At 32.7% G+C, this 15,427-nt stretch overlaps 1 protein-coding gene across 1 annotated transcript in view; it reads right to left on the bottom strand.

Moving 5' to 3' along the window:
* Positions 1-523: 523 nt before the first annotated feature.
* The window catches only part of LOC114329003 (carboxypeptidase Q), a 39,680-nt gene continuing 24,776 nt past the window's right edge, over positions 524-15,427 (bottom strand). The window contains exon 6 of the mRNA XM_028278014.2: positions 524-5,771. Within this exon, the coding sequence (XP_028133815.1) occupies positions 5,480-5,771 (292 nt within the window). The 3' untranslated portion in view covers positions 524-5,479. The remainder of the gene's footprint in view (positions 5,772-15,427) is intronic.

The following is a 15,427-nucleotide window of genomic DNA, read 5'->3' as shown; positions in this document are numbered from 1 at the left end:
AACTAATAATTTTCGACCAATTCGTTGCCATTTCTCCAATGTTTATTCCCATAAGGTGCATGCATTGCATCACTAAATTTTATTTCTTTGTCGAGGAACTGGGTAATTCAAAATCGTTTTCTGCGATAAACTGATTATCTTTTAATTTTTTTTTAACATTATGCTTATTTCAATGCGTCTCCTCACTCTGAATGCCTTTTAAATGACCATCAGATTCAGGCATTTTTTCGATTTTCAAAAAAAATTCAATTCATTTCAATTCAATGATATAAAACACGTGCTAGCTTTGCCAGCTTTAGATAGTAAGTGTCGAGTTGCAGTAGCACAGGAGAGGCGTCGCAAAGTGTTTAGTACAAACGAGTTTTAGCTCAAGTAGTACCGTTATACTAATGTATTTCCGAATTTCTAAACAAAATTTTAGGACAGTAATTTTACGATACTAAGGAATATTTTTACGCAAGAAAACAAAAAACGGTAATTTAGAAACTGTAAGTCCCCTTAAAAAAAAATTAAAAAACTTACATGGATGTTTTGTATATTTTATTATTAAATAGGTATGTATTAAATCATTGTTTTTAAGTAACTGGGCTAAAACTACAAATAACATTTAAAATCTAAGATTACCTACATTATAATATTTTTTACACTAAGATTTACATTAAATACTAAGTGAAGTGGTCTGTTTTTTTTTTCAGATACCTACATAATAGTATAAAAAATCTATTAATCGTGTTAATCTGATTAAAATAGGAAAATTTTAGTAAAAAACGTATAAAACACTAAATAATTCATAGTCCTGTCGCCAGGGGGGTTACAACGGCCTTCTTAATTCAGATGGACTTACTCAAGTTTTTTTTATGTATTTTGGCCCGTAGAACACGAATTTTTTGGGTAACAGTTGATCCGGATGTCGATAAGATTGTTATAAACAAAGAAGTTGAGGAATTACATAACAGCGATTTCTCGCAAAACAAAACATTTTTTTGTATTTTTTGGGTCATTCTAACCAAAAAATGTTAATACAAGTTTTTTCGTAGGATGCATAGTTTTCGAGATAAATGCGGTTGAACTTTCAAAAAATCGAAAAATTGCAATTTTTGAACCCGAATAACCTTTGAATAAAAAATAAAATAGCAATTCTGCTTACCGCCTTTAAAAGTTTGAGTCAAATTATATCTGTTTTGAATATTTGCATTGCTAAAAATTTATTTTTTGATTGTTAAAAAAAGCTATAAACACATAGTGTTTCCCGTGCCTAATACATGCGTTTTAATGCATGCTACTTAGAAATAGCCCCGCTTGCACTTTTACCTCTTCTACCTACTCGTTCAATTTTAAATGAGAAATCATTGAAAACATCACTCAAGCACTAGGTGTTTATAGCTTTTTTAACAATAAAATAATAAATTTTTAGCAATACAAATAATTAAAACCGATATAATTTGACTTGAACTTTCAAATGCGGTAAGCAGAATTGCTATTTTATTTTTTAATCAAAAGTTATTCGGGTTCAAAAATTGCAATTTTTCGATTTTTTGAAAGTTCAACCGCGTTTATCTCGAAAACTATGCATCCTACGAAAAAAATTATAGGAACATTTTTTGGTTAGAATGGCCCAAAAAATACAAAAAAAAATGTTTTGTTTTGCGAGAAATCGCTGTTATGTGATTCCTCAACTTCTTGGTTTATAACAATCTTATCGACATGCGGATCAACTGTTACCCAAAAAATTCGTGTTCTACAGGTCAAAATACATAAAAAAAACTTGGGTAAATTCATCTGAATACAGGAGGCCGTTGTAACCCCCCTGGCGACAGGACTATCAATGGGATTTAGTACATTATAATTCTGTATAAAAGGTAATACAATCTAAATTCATTTAATAAATATGTTAGTGAAGTCAATGAAGGTAAAATATAGCGTAACTGGATAATTTCCTGAGCCGTGTGTACTAAAAGGCTGCGAGTTCTACTTACTCTCTACTTCAACTTTTGCGCTATGCCTTAAGGTGCTTTTACCCTGGGCCACCACCCCTTAACCCTTAAACGCCCAAGGGTGGGTAAAAAATGTCCACCTAATGCGTATTCCCTTGTAACATATTTATTACGTGTTTAAAAATTTTCCAAAAATTATTTATTGTTAAAAAGACAGCCTTTTATCGAATGTTAAATTGTTTCTACCGATATTTTTGAAAATAAAAGTAATAACTTGAGTTAAATAAGGGTGGGCATAAAAAGTACACCCTTGGTAAAACTTGTTACTAAAGGTTTCTATATAATTTCTCGTTGGTAGGAACATAATCCATATAATTATAGACGTATAATTACATAATCGACATAATTATCCGCCAATGAGGAGGCTGAAAGGAAGAATGTGGAGAAAATCGACAAATTTGAATTACTGGCTTTTACTGGTATGTTAATTTTGATGTACATTGTAAATTTTGTTGTAAGGTTTGTAAATTATTTATATTAATATTTTACAAGATGCTGTGTTTATTAAGCATAAGATCCGTAAGTTTAGTCCATTTTCAACAACTCTCAATAAATATATTAGCTATTTTCGAGGTGGACATTTTTTACCCACCCTTGGGCGTACATGGAACCTAAAAAAGGTTGGGCGTTTAAGGGTTAACGGGGGGGGGGTAAATTTTTGGACATTTTGGCTATTAGTGCACCCTCATATGTCTGTGTAGATTTTGGCATTGAATCCGACCCATCACTTGTAACACCGTTGCCGTATCTTGCCGTATCCTCTATTTTTTCATACTATCACGTTACAATTTTTTGTGATATTATACACGAGCGGGACACCCTCAAAAAAGCACTTAGTTTTCGAGATACTGACCACGGAGGGGTGAATGGCTAATTTTATTCATACTTTATATTTTCGAGGGTGCTGAAAACGAAAATGAGGTTTATTTTGAATTTTATGTGGGGGAACATTGTCAAAATTGCAATTTTAACCTAAAAATAAAAAAAAATGAAATCACGTTTTTTGCGTTTACCTCGCTACAACTCTGTTCCATTTTAATATTTTTTTCTGAAATTCTTACAGTATATAGCTCTAACATTTCTGAAGACAAAGGTACCTGCTTCAAGTTTTTATTCTTATCATGATAAAGGTTATGAATTTTTCAAAGAAAAAGGTGCGGATTTGTGCGTTGCAAAGTTTAATCGCAAAAGTTGTGCGACGAAGTTTAAAATTTAGCTTCTTAATCACGTTTATTTGAAAGTAATGAGTACAAAGAAGTTTTCTGGTAAGTTTTAGATCAAAATGTTTTATAGAAAAAAAAATAGTGCAACTTTTAATGTCGACATTAGAAATCCCCAATATAACACTTATTTTTTAAGGGACAGACAATCTAGGTCTAATTTCTCACCTTTAGTACTATCCTTGGAATATAAGCTTTCATTTGACACCTATTTGTCATTCTACCTAGTATAATGACGGAGAAGTAAACGTTCTTATTCTATTATTCTTGTAGTGACATTTAACATTGATTGAAATTATGAAAGAAATGGCATGGCAACACTGTGACGCACAAACATAAGATTCAGCTGTGCTGTACATAGGGTGCACTAATATCCAAGATGTCCAATTTTTTTATTAAAAATAATACCGGGAATGAATATGCATATTAACTAATTTTAAGCAACTTTTGTCATTGCGAAAAGGTAAATTTTTTATTAAAAAAAAAACATTTTTCAAAGGGGTTTTTGCGAATTACTCAAAAAGTAAATCGGTGCAGGCTCAGAAAATTATGCGGGAAAATGGTCATTGACTGGACTATAGATACAGAAGGATCGTCTAAAAAGAACTCTTTTTTGGTGTAGCTTCGTTTGATTTAACATGAATCATATGAACTACACATACTATATGTATATCAAAAAGTAAATCTTCAAAAAAAGTAAATTTACCACCGCAAGATGATGTTTTTAAAACAGATAGTCCTTGGGTCTACTACTAAAAAAATTATTACCTCCCTCATGGGACTTTATTTATTCAGTTATTCATGTCGAGTCAGACAACTTTTCTATTTCGGAAAATTTTCGGGAGAGGGCGTTTTGTAAATATAGAGGTTACACTCAAAAAAATTTAGTTAGTAAATATTGATTAACAGTGATTATTGAATAGTATTTCGTTGTAACAACAATTAATTTTTTGTTTCAACGAACTTTTAGACATTGATGAATGTATTTGGTTATTGTCACAATGATTGAATAATAATTGTGAAAATAACTAGACTACATTATTCAATAACACTCAATTTATTCAGCCAATAAGTTAGTTTCGTATATTTAATAAAAAATAGTAATTCTGGCAGTAAAACACTTTCTTGATTTCGTAGATGATAAGCAATTACCTTGGTTTATCGTGACAACGTACATATTTCATCAAAACAATGTATAAATGTTAATATAGAGTAATATTTGATTATTCCATAGATGTAAACTGATTGTTATGACAACGAATGCAATAATCAATCTACTAACTTCGTTTAATAACCACAATCAATGCGTTCATGGTAACAATAAACGCAGTTGTTGAAACAATAAATGTTTTGCTTGACCATTTGAAATGTAACGGCTTTTCCTTACCGTGATACCCCGAGTTTCTCTGTGTTACCATTGTTTAAAAAAGAATTCTTTGTTAAACAATGATGTTACCTCTGCCGAAGTGCCGAATAATTTCATTTCGTTTTCAAATGTAGTCCATACTGGAAGGAAGTTTTCGTGTATCTATTATCGTATTCATTTTTTTCGAATCCTGGGAAAACTAATTAGTATTTTTGTTGCTTGTCAGAATAACCGTATTTATTGTTGGAATGAACAGAATTAATTGTAAGAATAAACGGAAAGAACTGTAGAAATAAACGAAATTTATTGGATGCATGAAGCAGTATACGTTAGGAGAAATAACACTCTTGTTGACATAACGAATAGTCTTCGTCGGTCAATTAACGACGTTGTTGTTTCACTGAATAGAGTTCGTTGACTCAGTGAACAGTGTTCGTAATATCATTAAAGTGATATTATGGTATACATAATGAAAGTATTATAATATATTAATAAATGGATGTTCATCCATTTAATAAACGCAATAATGACGTTCTCCTTGGTGATCAAGGAGCCTCAGTATGTGAATTGGTCCACCACTTCAAAGGTAGAGTTATCAACCGTGAATTGGTGACCGATGTTTGTGGCTCTATTGTTGGGTGTTGATGCCATCATCTTAGTTTTCTCCTCGTTTACTTGCAGGCCCATATTTTTTGAGGCATTTGGCAGACTCAACATGAATGACTGAATAAAAAAAGTCTCAAGAGTGAGGTAATATTTTTTAATAGGGGGTTAATGATATACAGGACAGACAAACATGGAAGACAATATTAAACGCGACAAAGACTCACGAAGAGTTGTAACGCCATTGATGATGATGATGAATGATATACAAATAATACAAATAAATTAAACTAAATCTAAACGTGCAGTACTGATGGCAACACTATATTTAATTTTGGTACTTGTCTTGGGAAATCTTTGTTCAGATCAGCAAGTATGTATGCTACGGAAGCCCATAATGCTGTGGCCTTATCTAAGGCTGCGGTATCTAAAACGTCCATGGTGTCGGCCTCAGAGTGATGATACCAAAAGTAATTTTCATTCCGACTCAGCAAATTTGCAGTTGGTAAAATGTTCCTCCAGATTGTAATATCAGATCCTGCGAACTCGACTAATTTGGCCTGTGTTGCGTCTATTGGAGTCAGCAATCTACAATTATTAAATGAATATATGACAGGTATTGATTAAAGGGCACCACACACATCTTATGGAAAATATAATGTCACTAAAATGAAATAAAATTTACATGAATATATTGGTCTCGAAATTACAATTATTTTATATCATTGCGCCAACTCTGAATTTTAATTATCTATTTTTTATTTTTTCTATTTAAAAGTATTTTGCAATCTGTTGAGTGTCAACAATAAACAAAAGTAATTACATTGACTAAGGACAAGAAAGATTTTACCCACTGGTAAAATCAAAGTACAATTTTTATAAAGTTGTGTAGAAAATAATTACATTTTATAACTACTAACAAATTAGTTTAAAGGTTTACTCTAAACGGTAAGTCCAATGGTTTGAACCTCTTTAACCTACGCTGTTCTTGGGAATTGTCTAGGAGGTTAAGTGCAAACTGGTTTTCATGATCCTCCAACTTGGCAATGTATGCAGCGCTACGTTTTGTGATGACTTCTTGTACCATATCCGTTTTAAGGTCTCGATGAATAATTCTATTGTTGATGTACCGAGGTGCATTAGTGATGGTTCTGAGGTTTTTGATTGGAAGCGTTGGATGATTTCGATGTTAGAGTGACTGGCTGTTCCCCATAGTTCCAACCCATATGTCCAGATTGGCATAAGTATTGCCTTATAGAGCAGCAATTTATTATCCAGAGATAGTCTTGATGAACGGCCCATTAACCAATACATATTTCTGAATTGGAGACCTAGTTGCTTTCTCTTGGTCCAGATATGTTTCCTCCATGTGAGACTTCTGTCCAAATGAATACCAAGATATTTTACCTCGTTGGCTGATGGTAATTGGTGATTGTTTAAAGTTACAGGAGGACAAGTTCCTCTTCGTGTTGTAAATGTAACATGAATAGATTTTCCCTCATTGACTTTAATTTTCCATTCCAAAAACCAAACTTGTACTCTGTCTAGATACGCTTGAAGGAGATGCGAGGCATAAATAGGGTCTGTGTGTGAGGCTAGGATTGCAGTATCGTCGGCAAATGTTCCTAGCATCATTTCTTCTGTAGGTGGTCTCTCCTCTAGTGGTTCCTGAAGAGTTGGAAGTATATCTGCGGTAAACAAGAGATACAAGGTAGGTCCCAGCACGCTACCCTGTGGTACACCAGCTTTGATAGAATAGAGTTTGGAAATTGCATCTTGGTATTTAATAAAGTAACACCTACCTGATAAATATGACTCAAGAAGAATGTAAAAGCTGTGCGGTAATGTCCTTTTTAGCTTGTATAGGAGGCCTTCATGCCATACCTTGTCAAATGCCTGCCTAACGTCAAGAAATGCTGCTGAAGAGTACCTTTTGGCCTCAAAATTATCTATTAACGCCGTAAATTATTGTAATTAAATTTTATCAAAATCACATATTTGAATTTTTGAAGTCCATAAAACTATAAATACTATATACCTACTATAAACCATAAATACTATTAGTCCAGAATCTAGAGGCTATTGAAAAGAACTTAGGGCGGAGTCCCAAGTATCCGATTTACAACGATACGTTGCTCCGAATGTATTCTCATTGGTCAGACTCGAATCACAATATTTTCGCGCCGAATTTCATCCGAAATTTTTATGCGAATTTTTATGCGAAAATATGGATTTGAATCGAAGAAGTTATGTTCGTAAAGTTAATAAAACCCTATTATTATGCATGCTTCTTCTAATTCACAAAAAATTTCTACAAATCCTACATTTTCGATTTCGTATTATGTGGTTATTAATGGATAACCAAGAAGAAACTACGGAAGAACTATTGATATTGGAGATATTATCTCTTCCATAGTTTCTTCTGGGTTATTCATAATATCCACAATAATTTATAAAGCAGGAGAAGGGAATATTTCCAATGCACAGTAAAACAACAATTACTAACCAAAGAATAAACAAAAAATTGACAGTTTTTATATGGATTTTCGTATCCGACAATCTCAACCATGTGACTAGCTTCTAAATAGCAACTAGGAAAAGAGACAATTTTCGTATGTCGGATGACTCCGCCCTTATTCAGCGTGAGCTAAGCCGATTAGAGGAAATACGGCTGACCAAATTATACCTACTTTATTATCTACAATAATAAGATAAGATAAGAGTAAGCATCTGCCTTTAATCCCTCAGAATGATTTATGAAGTACCGAATTACAACATATAATAATTTTTCTTCCTTTGACACACACATACAGTTCCATTTGATTTTAAATTTATTTATATCAATACAATGATTTGAAATTTCGAGACCAATCTATTCATGTAAATTTTATTTCATTTGAGTGAAATTATATTTTCCATAAGATCTATGCGGTGTCATTTAATTAGGTACTTAGATATACAAAGTGGGCCAAAGAAAACAGTCCACCTTGATATTCGGCAGTATTTATTAGATTTTAAGGAAATGAAGAAACAGGTCGATTTTTGATCTAAGGGGAACACATTTTTACGGTACATACATCTATCATTTGTCAACCCCCTCCCTTCCATTTCCCTCACCCCTTATTTTTAAATAGGGAATATGGGTCGTGTGCTACCTCATTTGAAAAGTTATTCAATCCTCTACTCAGTAATATTAACAATGATATGATCATTTATACAGAGTCTCCAAGAAAAATTATTTTGAATTAAATTAATTGACACAAAAAGAAGGATGTATGCAATTTATTTAACTCAAAATACGTTCTGCTACTGACAGAAAACAGATAAAAATGTTTATTTGACAAATAAATATTGTTTTTCGCTTAAATTCAATATTCAACATACCAAGAGGCAGATGGGTGGCAGCTAGAACATTCAAATTAAGCGAAAAGCAATGTTTAACAGAGGCGTGCAGTCCATGGAAGCAGGGGAAGCGCCGCTTCCCTATTTATTCGTCGATATAAAAAAATATATTATTAATTAATATTTAATAATAAAATTTTTTCCCTAATCCACATAATCTACATATTACCTAGCCAATAGCCAATGCACACAATTCAACTATTTGGTCCACTCCTGGCAGAAGCGCATCTCAAAATCGCCGCTTGTCATGCAGTTGTCCCTTTTAAAATTGGTCAGGGTTCAATGCCATTGCATTGCATTGCAGCCACTAGTCGCACGAATTTTGGTATGCCATGGAAGCGCTCGTCGTATCGCCTTCCCGAAAGTGAGATGCTCCGACTGTTACTGCTGCTAAGGGGTGCTTAGGTATTACATACAGTCGCTTAAAGAATATTTCGATTTAAATTTTTTGCAGAGATATTTCCTTTTACGGATTTTTTATTTGACATTTTACAGAAATCAAATGGTATTGCATTTTGTATAAGACAAATTGATGACTTTATTAATACGATAATTAAAAAAACGAGAGCAGTTTAAAAATATTTGGGATAAAACTGAACATATGGGGTTTGAACATGAAAGAAAAATAATGAAGATTGATAATTTCGGAGACAGAGAGACAGAGAAAACAGAGGAAACAAAGAGACCTTTTGATAATATTCTACAACAAATGAATTCTAGCTTTCAAAATTTTAACGATTTAAAATTTGTAGAATTATATATAATCTTAATATTTCTAATTATAATTCATCAAAATTTCCCACAGAGGAATTTATGTCATTACGATTAAATAATGAAAATTTTTTGATATCCCAGCTTTGCATTCTCAGTTAAGTATCATTTATGAAACAACTGACATGAATGATAAAGAGAAATACCCAGAAATCTGGGATTTCTTTATAACTACTGGTTTAAACAAGTCGCTGTTTGAAGTGGTCATGTTGTGTGAATTAGTACTACTAACTATACCAGCCACAAGTGCATCAGTTGAACGAAGTTTTGCAGTATTAAGATGCATTAAAAGTTTCAAATTAAGAGTTTAAAAGAAATTCAACAAGCGAAGACAGACTTTAAAAGTTAGCCCTATTATGCATTAAAAAAGACTGCATTCAACAATTATCAGAAGTTGATAGGAGAATAGACCTCGAGTATAAATAAGTGTCATTTTAGTGAAAGTTGTGTGTTGTGGAAAATGCCTCGGAGTATATATATATATATTTTTTTTTAATATGATTCTTCTTTAGAAAACCAAGCCCGGCGCGAGGACTCAAGGCCCGAGCTAGCAATACAGATCAATGATAGGTCACTAGTCACTAGAAATAGCGGGAATAGAGTGCCTCACGCATTCACGCGTCACGGATTTAGTGTGTGAGTCCTTGTACGCAGGACGTCTCACATAATTAAGTACTTTGCTGATAGAGAGCCCCTGTGCATCAGAGTGTTATCAGGTGGAAAGTTGCTCGACCCTCGACCCTTAAGAAAATATTTTTATATCCTTATTGAATCGCTTCCCCTTTCGAAAAAGTCACCGCACGCCACTGTTATTTATCAAAAAACATTTTTTTCTGTTTTGTGACATCAGTAGAATGTATTTTAATTAAATGAATTACATACATTATCCTTTTTGTGTCAATTAATTTAATTAAAATATTTTTTTTCTTGGACACCCTGTATAAATATTATAAATATTATGTTAATGTTTATATTACTGAATAGAGAATTGAATAACCTTTTAAATGAGCTAGCACACGACCCCTATTCCCTATTTAAAAATAAGGGGGGAGTGGAAGGGAGGGGGTTGACAAATGACAAATGTGTGTACCGAAAAATGTGTCCCCCTTAGATCAAAAATCGACCTGTTTCGTCATTTCCTTAAAATCTAATAAAAACTGCCAAATATCGAGGTGAGCTGTTTTCTTTGGCCCACTCTGTAGTAAAAAAGCTGTTAAGAAAATTGAAATTATTGTAAAGAAAGCTATATTAAATATTATTACAGTTTCCCTGCAAAAGTATTTAGTATTTATTTATATGTTTTTTATTATTGATTGAATGACTGAATGAATTGGCTATAGTCTGGGCTGATTATCAGAGAATAGGCCATTTTTGGGAAAAGTTATTTACCAGTAATTTTATTGCTGGAATCGAATTATAAGATCCTATATATTAATAATATAGGTATGCAAAGTCCTCAGATAGTGTGCTACTTTTTTTATAAACAAAATGGCGCCCGAAAATCGTGTTTTTTTCAATTATTGCTCTAGAACTCCGAAGATTTTAACTTTACAACAAAAACACTCATATAAAAATTCACCGTGATTAAATTCTGCATAGAGACGTGTTTTTCCCGATCTGCACCGACGAAAATTTTCCTCGGAAAATGCGGGGTTTCCCAACAAAATCTTTAATTTTCAAATAAAGTTTTAAATAAGTAATTATTTACCAATAATTAAATAATTTGGTGACTTAAAAGCCTTCTTGGTTTAGATTATAGTTCCAGAAGCTGGTGTAAATTAAATGAATATTTTAGCAACAATTCAATTATTAATTAATAATTTACGGTCGCAATAATAACCAAAATAATTATGATACACTGATCAAACATTGAAATCTTATAAAGATGAGATGCTTATTTAACATTTTGTCGACAAAATATAATTTTTTTATTTTTTTGCATAATATTTAAATGTTTAAAAAAAATAGTTATAAACAAATTAACGTTTCTCAGAAAGTTTTTATTATATTATAATTTTAAAAAATAGCTAAAATGCGCATTTCAAATATCTTGAAAATGAATGCTTTAAAACTTTTTTGCAACCATTTGCAAAAAAGTTATGAAACAGCAAAATAAACATACGATTACTACGGTGTTAATATATTTTTTTAATTCTTTCAAAGCGTAAAAGTGAGTTTAAAGTACAAGCTAATTATTTATAAAACAATATCGATTATCAGCTTAATGGTTATATTTTAATTAAAGATTATAAATATATTTTTTTGTAATTTACGCGCGCGAAAGTAGAATAATACAGTACCGTAGCTACCCGCCCACATACACAACACGCGCGAGTTTAAGCGTGTCAGTCGCTTCGAGTGAACATTTTATCTCCGGCTCTGTATCAAGCCTACTTTCGCGCTAAAAATTACAAAAAAAAAGTATTTTTAATCTTTGATTAAAATATAACCATTGCACTAATTTTTGACATCCTTTGTGAGTAATTAGATTGTACCATAGACTCACTTTTAAGCTTTGAAACAATTAAAACAAATTATAAACAATGGAGATATCGTATATTTATTTTGCTGTTTCCTAACTTTTTTGCAAATGGTTGGAAATTTTTTTTAAAGCATTCATTTTCAAGACCTATGAAATACGAGTTTTAAATATTTTTTTAAATTAGAATATAATAAACAATTTCTAAGAAATGTAAATTTGTTTATAACAATTTTTTTTAAACATTTAAAGATTATGCAAAAAAATGAAAAATTTATATTTTGTCGACAAAATATTAAATATGCATCACACCTTTATAATCTTTCTAAGTTTGATCAATGTCTCATGATTATTTTGGTTGTTATTGCGACTGTAAATTGTTAATTAACAATTGAATTGTTGCTAAAATATTCGTTTCATTTTAACCGGCTTCTGAATTTATAATCTATACCAAGAAAGCTTTTATTTCACCAAGGTATATCTCTCTCTCTCTCGTTCCATCCCTCCTTGTGGAGTATTGGGCGCTTATGCGTTTCTTGGCCAAAAGTGTAAGATTGCTGTCTGGCCGGGACAGCGCATCTTCTTTTGTTTTTATTCTCTGGATAAATTGTGAACTAATTCCCTCCACTCTCTTCTATCTTTTGCTCTCTTTTTGACTTCGCCCCATCTTAGTCCAATTTTTTCGTGTTCTCTCGTTGTTGTTCTTTTCCAGCTGTTGTCTGGTCTGCCCCTCTTTCTTTTCCCCTCTGGTTGGTATTCAAGTGCTTGTCTTGCTATGCTGCTTTGGTCTTTCCTTATAGTGTGGCAGATCCATTTCCATTTTTTTTCCTTGACTGTAGTAGATACGTTAGTTTGCTTTGTCCTTTCCCATAGTTCTGTATTAGTTATTTTATTTGGCCAGTATATTTTCAGGATTTTTCTTAGAGATTTGTTTACAAATGTTTGTAGTTTTTTAGTTGTATTTTCGTCCTGTTTCCATGTTTCTGCTCCATAGAGTAGTATACTTTTAATGCAACTGTTAAAGATTTTAATTTTTGTTGTTTCCGATATTTCGTTTGTTTGCCAAATTTTATTTAAAGCGTTGAATGCGTGTTGCGCCTTTGTTATTCTCGTCTGTATATCCTTTTTACACCCCCCGCTCCTTTCCATGACAGATCCCAGATATGTGAACTTGTCTACCTCTTCTACTTCTTTAGCGTTTATCATTATTTTATTATTTGGATGGTTATTATTTTTTAGAAGTTTAGTTTTTTCTGTGTTTATTCGAAGTCCGATCGTGTCGGAGTACTGTGCCAATTTGTCAATTTTTGCTTGCATATGATTTCGGTGTTCAGTTATAAGGCAGATGTCATCTGCAAATTCGAGATCTTCTAGCTGTTTGAAAAGGTTCCACCTGATGCCTGTTCGATCGTCGATTACTTTCCTCATTACCCAATCTATCATAATAAGAAATAGGGTAGGGGATAGTACACAACCCTGTTTGACTCCACTTTCTATGGATATTTCTTCTGTTACTTCACCTGAATGTTCTAGTTTGGCTTTGTATCCTTCGTAGAAGAGTTTAATAAAGTTTATGATTTTTTGTGGTATCCCATATAATCTAAGGATTTTCCACATCTGTGCCCTATTTACACGGTCAAAGGCCTTTTCGAAGTCGATAAAACTCACATCTATATCTTTATTCCATTCATTTGTTTGTTCCAAGATAATTCTAAGGGTGCAAATGTGATCAATAGTGGAATGGTTGGAACGGAAGCCTGCTTGGTTGTTTCTCAGTTTTTTATCTAGTTCCGGCTTCAATCTTTCCAAAATGATTTTGGTCAGCACTTTGGATGTGGCACTTAGTAGTGTTATTGCACGCCAATTGTTGCATTTGCTCAGGTCTCCTTTTTTGGGTATTTTTATAATCAATCCCTCTTTCCACTCCTTTGGCAATTCTTCGTCCGTCCATATTTTATTCAAAAGTGTATGTAGCATCTCTACTGACTGCTCGGTGTCTGCTTTTATTATGTCAATGGGTATATTGTCGATTCCTGCGGCTTTGCCATTTTTTAGTAGTTTTAGGGTGTTTCCAATTTCTTCCATTGTAATTTCTCCAATATTCACTTCTAGCTCTAGTGATTCTACTTCATCTTCTATGATTTGAGTTATTTCATGCTTAGCATATATCTCTTCGAAGTATTCCTTCCATCTTTGTATTATTTCTTTCTCATTTTTTATCCTATTTCCTTGTTTATCCTTTACTTCTCGTATATTTCGTTGTGCTTTTCCTGTTAAGTTTCGTATGATTGTATATTGTGTTCGTAAGTCGTTTTCTTTCGCTGCTTCTTCTGATGTATTTAGCATCTCATTTATATAGTTTCTTTTATCTTTTCTGGCTTGTTTTTTTACTTCTGCGTTTTTTGCCTTGTATTTCCTTTCAAGTGCCCTCTCTTCTTTCGATCCTTCCTTTTGTAGAATTTCTTCTTTGATCTTTTTTCTTTCTTCTATCAGTAGTAGAGTGTCTTTGGTAATCCATTTTTTATTTTGTCTTCTTTTTAATCCGATTGTTTCTTTTGCTGTATTCGTCATCACTTCTTTAAAATATTTCCATGTTTCTTCGACTGACTCTCCAGTTTGTTGTGATACTGTTCGGTTAATTGCCAGTTTCTCACTGAATTTATTTCTTATACATTCTTGTTTTAGGGCATCAACGTTGTACTTGTTCCTTCTGCTGATTTTTTGGTTTTTATCTCTGGCTAATTTCATTTTTAGTCTCGCTTTGATTAGCATGTGGTCTGATCCCACATCAGCACCTCTTAAGCTCCTGACATCTTGCAGCCAGCTTCTCCATTTATATTCAATTATTACGTGGTCTATTTGATTCTTGTATCTCCCTCCCGGTGATTTCCATGTTTCCTTATGTATCCGCTTATGTTTAAAGATGCTTCCGCCTATTAAAAGTTCATTTTGCTCACAAAATTCGATTAATCGATTTCCATTGTCGTTTCTCTCTCCGATTCCCTCCTTTCCCATCACATGTTCATGTCCTTTATTATCATTTCCTATTTTTGCATTAAAGTCTCCGATTACTATTTTTATATCTCTTCTATATTTATTATTAATCTTATTAAACGTTGTTTGTAGTTGCTCGTAAAATTCTTCCTTCTCATTTTCGTCGTTTTTATTTGTGGGAGCATATACATTTATTACTATTATGTTATAATATCTTGCCTTCAGTCTCGCCCAAATAATCCTTTCTGACACTGGTTCCCACTCTACTAGAGCCTTTCTCCCCTTTTGGGTTAGCAGTATTGCCACTCCCTTTTCGTGTTTGTCATTTACATCCGTATTCCCAGAATATATCATTAGCTGTTGGTCACCTACTCGGGTTGATCCACTACCATTCCATCTTGTTTCGCTTAGTCCGACAATGTCTAATTTGTACTTATCAATCTCTTGGCTTACCTGCTCCAATTTGCCGGTTTCGTGTAGGGTTCTTACATTCCATGCACCTATAAATATGTTCTCTCTTATGTCTATTTCATGTTTATCTTTCGTTTTTGCTCTATTTCTATTTTCGTCCTTGCTCAATTCCTTTTTCTGTGCCTTG

This window comes from Diabrotica virgifera, chromosome 9 (assembly GCF_917563875.1).
Source record: "Diabrotica virgifera virgifera chromosome 9, PGI_DIABVI_V3a".
Taxonomy (NCBI): Eukaryota; Metazoa; Arthropoda; class Insecta; order Coleoptera; family Chrysomelidae; genus Diabrotica; species Diabrotica virgifera.
This window is presented reverse-complemented; position numbering and strand designations above follow the sequence as displayed.